This window comes from Sinohyriopsis cumingii, chromosome 12, assembly GCF_028554795.1.
Source record: "Sinohyriopsis cumingii isolate HCF-2022 chromosome 12, ASM2855479v2, whole genome shotgun sequence".
Lineage (NCBI taxonomy): Eukaryota > Metazoa > Mollusca > Bivalvia > Unionida > Unionidae > Sinohyriopsis > Sinohyriopsis cumingii.
Window position 1 is genome coordinate 79,340,552 of NC_142972.1, and position 5,335 is coordinate 79,345,886.

The following is a 5,335-nucleotide window of genomic DNA, read 5'->3' on the forward strand; positions in this document are numbered from 1 at the left end:
ATATATGATAATTCATATAATCTTTATGTTATCAATATGTATGCAGAAAAAAGAAAAAGGTAGTAATTGTGATCTCAGTTTACACGGATTCAACTGCAGGTTTAAAGTATATTTTATTTGATAACTATAGTATATATAAATCGTCATACGACCAGTAAAACGCTGAAAGTTAGATTATTATTAATGTATATTAATAATAATTGACAAAATATAACATTTTTGTTTAAATACACCGATAACACAATATAAATGTAACTTCAATATTAAAAATGATGTATTTGAGTAAAAAGACGCGCCACTATAATTAATCAGAGCGTCGTTGAGTTTTTCGAGAAGAAAATTCAACTGTAGTTCGCCACGACTGAGAACATCAAAGCCTTTTCTGCTGCAACGTAAGTGATGCACTCTGCCAAAAGAAGTATCGCCAAACCCATCAAATCTGTTTGTATTTCCGATCTAAATATTCGAGGTTTTTCAAAACCTGATGTTCCGATTGTTGATAGAAAGCCACGATGTGTTCCGATTGCAAACGTTAGCATATACTATCAAGCCTCCTCACGATCGAGACTTTCGTAGAATACATGTTAGAACACATCTTTAAATGTTCTCTAATTTAGAGGGAAATTCCTATGTTACTTACAACAAAATGCACCGATTTTGAAGTGTAACCTGAGCAATGGCAGGTTATACACCATCGAGAGTGTTTGCCTCAATCCCTATACCATTTAAAGAGAATTCCAGGCCCGTGCAAATGGATGAAAATTTGGACATGTTTCTTCCCGGCAGAGGGTCGACCAGTCGCCAGATAGCAGTGACAGCAGTTGGAGAGGTGTCCCTACCCCCAGACAGGTGCAGGGTGACGGTCAAGGTTTCGAGTCAAAAGGACAATGTATCAGATCTTAAGAACAGCATTCAGAGGCGATTGGAGTACATTCTGCAGACCATTCATAACCAAGGAATTAAAGTAAGATGACGGCTAAAAGGTGTCACGCATTTTCGAGTCTTTCTTGTACGATAAATCAAACCCCAAATGTGTATTGACACAGAAGGACGTTTGTGTTTTATCACACCTATTTATTAAATTGGGCAATTGGTGAAGACAGATCTGTACCCAACAAAATAGTGTAACAGTTTAGACACATTTTTCGCGGTTCTTGTGTTACGGTCGGCTGCAAGAGGTGTGTGTTTGTGTGTTTTGACTTTTAAGGTAGCTTTAAAAAAATTTCAGTCATATCACTTCGACGTCTGCAGTTTGGCCGTTTATAGTGATGTCTAGCACTCATCATGCCACATGTATCATCTTGTCCCACCCAATCACATTACCCTGACACCAGGCCGACCAGTCCAAACACAAACCTCTTATTGCTAAACACTTAGCGAGGCAGTACCATTTTTATAAGTCTTTGGCATGACTCAGCCAGGGTTCTAACCCGCAACCATCCTCATCTGAGGCAGATGCTCTATCCACCAGGCCACCAGAGTGGTCATTCGCCTGAAGGTCCCGAATATTTCTGGATATGGAAATATATTTTACAGCTACTAACTTAACACAGAATAATGCAAACCCACAATTTCAAATTTTATGACTTAATCATGCTGTTTCATCATAACCAGCAAACGGTCAAATTCAACTTTTGCCCAATTGCTCATTTGAAAGTTTTGACTATCCATAGATTTGTTATGTGACAATGATTTGCACTTTAGAATCAATTATCAGGTAAGAATATTTAATTAGGAGGATTTCTGATTCAATTCATTTAACAGGATTAGACCAGCGACAACAAAAATAACGGTGAGCTATATCCTTTCGTCATCACATAACTAAGGCAACTGAAACTTTCAAGTACTGAAATGAGTGAAAGCTGCATCAGATCAATTGATAGATCTTATGAAACAGATGAAGGTAGTCATTAAATTTTAAATGGTACCAGGAGGTACTTGTAGGATTTGTGTTATTCTATGTAGAATTACATGTTGTTAGACATGTGATTTGATCTGGAAATAATCTGTACATATCAGTACATATCACCAAAAGGACTTTTCAACCAATCAAAAAGCAAGAGCTATTAAAATTATTTATGTGTCTAAAAGGATCTGTTGAGCATAGATTTGTCTCAACCAGTTGCACATTTGAATGAATAGTTGAGCTCAGATTTGAACCATTAGGCAGTATCAGTATAGATCTGTTAGCTGATATAATTGACTTAAGTGAGTGACCCTCTCTGGAAACAACATTACCATCTTGATGGCCATGATAAGAATCATCTCACGCAATATTAAAATATGTAAAAACCAGAAAACATTTTTTATGCACAGAAATGTATCTCCCCTGCAAATACATTTTATTAGTTGAATTACTCTATAAAATGCCAAATTTACAATAAATTAACAATGGGGGATTGAAAGAGGTCAGTGTGAGATATTTTTTGGAAGCATACTTCAAAAATTACATTACAGTATACTAAGAGTTAATATAAATGATACGAACTGTATTTCCCGTGGTGGTATTTTATCAGAGATATCTTACTAGTGAAAGCCATTCATTTATTCTTCTTTGTTTTCTTATCTAGGTAGGAAGATTTTGATTTTTAGATAAATATATCAAACTGATTTACCTTCAGGATACTGATATAAAAGTACACAAGCAAATGAGAAGAATAGACTCCTTTTATGAGATGACTGCAGAGGTGGTTGTGGTGTTTCTGGACTTTCACAAATGTCAGACAGCTTGTAACCTTCTTGTGGAAAAACTTGATGAGACAGTCATTGTGTGTCCACCAGAATTTTACCATGCCAGCTCCACGCTAGAAAATCTCAGGTATCTCAGACAATTTGTATATTGTATTTTGTTTGTGTTTTTTTTTTTTACTTTTTGCATCAGCACTTTTACTTAAATAATGATTGGTCCTTTCCTTCCATGTGGCTGCCCATTGGTCTCTTGGTTCTCCTTGCAACCTGGACTTATTTATAACAAATGAGTGAGAGTAATCATTTAGTAGTGTGCTTCTTGAGGATGAGAAGATGGAAAATACTCATTATAGCCTTGATGCAGCTCCCTTGCATGGAGCTGTTGGGCTTCAAACAGTCACTTTTTAATGGGTAATCTGACTCCTCCATGTAACCAGAACTAATTATATCCTGGATTAAGTCCCCCTGGATGGAGTGTAAGTTGTGGGTCATTAGGTCACACTTTCATGGCTACTGGTAACCTTAGCTCATTCTACACCATTTATGTCCTACATGCAGCTCTATGCATGGAGGAAGAGTTTGGATTCAAAAGGTCTAAATTGTAAGACTGATTTAAACTTCTTATATAATATGAACCCATTCTACACTAGTTGTATACTGGATGAAGCCCATGCATTGAGGAGGGTTGAAACATGGGGTTCAAAAGCTTTCACTTTGATGGTTAATTTGGACTATTCCATGTAACCTGAACTTTTTTGACACCAATTGTATCCTGGACTCAGATCCCTGCATGGAGGAGGGATTGGGGTTCAAAAGCTCATACATAGATAGTTAATTTGGACTCTTAATTTAGCCTGAATTCATTCTACACCTGATATATCATGGATGAAGCTCATTAGATGGAGTAGGATTTGTTGTTCAACTAGTCATACTTTCATGAGTTATTTGGACTCTTCCATGTAACCAGAATTCATTTTTCACCAATTGACATAGGGTAAACACAAGAATAAGTGGGATGTAATTTCCAATCATAAATGCATCCATGAGGCCAGAGGAGACAAAATAAAATTAAAACTTTGTTTATTTGTGATGGCTTCTGTCTGTAGTCAATATACGTTTTTACATGAATCTTTAATTTTTAGTGTAATTGCATTCTGTAGGCTTTTGAAAAAGTAAGTCCATTATATAGAAAAATGTGGAAAAAAATAATGACAACTGAAAATCCACAAGAAATTTAAGGTCCTAGAAGCAAGGAGTCGCACTGTAGAAAAAGATCTATTATGAACAACTATATAGATAGATGTGTGTCTGTGCTTGTACCTGTGTGAGAAATATATTTGCATTTATTAAACGTTGAAACAATAAGTATTATTATAACAGAATCTATATATCCTTTGCAGACCTATCTCATGCTTCAAATGAATTTGATCGATAATCTGATAATTTAAAAAATCTCACAAGTAAAACTAATATTTAAAGAGGGAGAGAGATAGATAAATAGATAATGTGTTTTCTTATAAATAGATAATGTATTTTTTTGTTTAGACAACAAGCAAGTCTTCTGGCCATTCACAATGCAAAGCAGAAAGCCCAAGAAATGGCAAGATTCGTTAACCTGGCTGTGGGACGACCAATCAGCATTCAGGAGGAGGAAAGCAAAGAGTGGGAGGGGCCTTCAGACAGTACTGCAGATGTAGATGCAAATCCATCAATACAACAGCGCATATCACAAAACACAGTCACAGTAGCCTGTAGAGTATCTGCCTGTTTTGAACTGAAACCCAAAGTGAAAACAAAATTAGCCAAATCATGAAGGATATCTTCCTAACCAGTTCTGTGATAATATTCTATATTTACTTGCTTACGAGTCCAAATGCAAACTGCACAAACCCAGATCTGCTGGCACATAATACACCAGAACATCTGGGTCTGTGCTTTTTGTTAGTAACAATCAGTAGAATAAACAACATAGACCCTGATTGCAGTCACATTACACCTTGGCAGATCAGGATTTTTGTTATTTGCAATTTGACTCAACTTATAAGCAAGTATATACAATACTGTATTTATCTCATGATAAGCCCATGCTTGATGATGAACCTACCTCCATTTTTTTAATAATTTATTTGACTGGACCCCAGATCTTATCACTGGGAGAAATACTGCATGGAAAGAGAACAGTTTCATATACATCAAGCTAAATTATACACTAAAGCTTATTAATATCATTTCGTTTATTGCTAACAAAGGAAAATTTGCCTTGTAATGTAGAAATAATTTGTCTTTGTACTACAATCAGAAACCTGCAATGGACTTTCTGTTTGTATCATTGTTAACAAAAGTAAAATATAAATAAATACATCTCCTCCTTTATTTCTTTTACCCGACATGCTTAAAAAAATTACTTCCAGTGGATGACATCCTTAAATCATGCAATGAACTTCATCTGGTGGCCTAATGGTTAGAGCATCTGCCTCGGATGAGGGAGGTCATGGGTTCGAACCCAGGCACAGTGATACAAAAGACATAAAAATGGTACAAGCAGATGCTTCAATTGGCATTCAGCATTAAGAGGTTAGTCATACCAAAGCTGAGTCATACCAAAGATTTATAAAAATGGTACTAACAGCTGCCTCACTTGGCGCTC

The 5,335-nt window shown here is 35.9% G+C and overlaps 1 protein-coding gene across 1 annotated transcript; it reads left to right on the forward strand.

Moving 5' to 3' along the window:
* Positions 1 to 545: 545 nt before the first annotated feature.
* LOC149786803 (interleukin-1 receptor-associated kinase 1-binding protein 1-like) lies at positions 546 to 5,047 on the forward strand. The gene is made up of 3 exons (XM_089977307.1): positions 546 to 964; positions 2,622 to 2,818; positions 4,234 to 5,047. Exons 1-3 carry the CDS (start codon positions 677 to 679, stop codon positions 4,499 to 4,501), a joined length of 753 nt encoding a protein of 250 aa, XP_089833433.1. The 5' UTR covers positions 546 to 676; the 3' UTR covers positions 4,502 to 5,047.
* Positions 5,048 to 5,335: the final 288 nt, after the last annotated feature.

What these genes read in the sequence shown, in the direction of transcription:
- LOC149786803 (XM_089977307.1), top strand. Translation starts at nt 677, where the DNA reads ATGGCAGGTTATACACCATCGAGAGTGTTTGCCTCAATCCCTATACCA. An exon ending in TTCATAACCAAGGAATTAAA is followed by an intron (nt 965 to 2,621) that starts GTAAGATGACGG and finishes ATTTACCTTCAG; the next exon opens with GATACTGATATAAAAGTACA. An exon ending in TCCACGCTAGAAAATCTCAG is followed by an intron (nt 2,819 to 4,233) that starts GTATCTCAGACA and finishes TTTTTTGTTTAG; the next exon opens with ACAACAAGCAAGTCTTCTGG.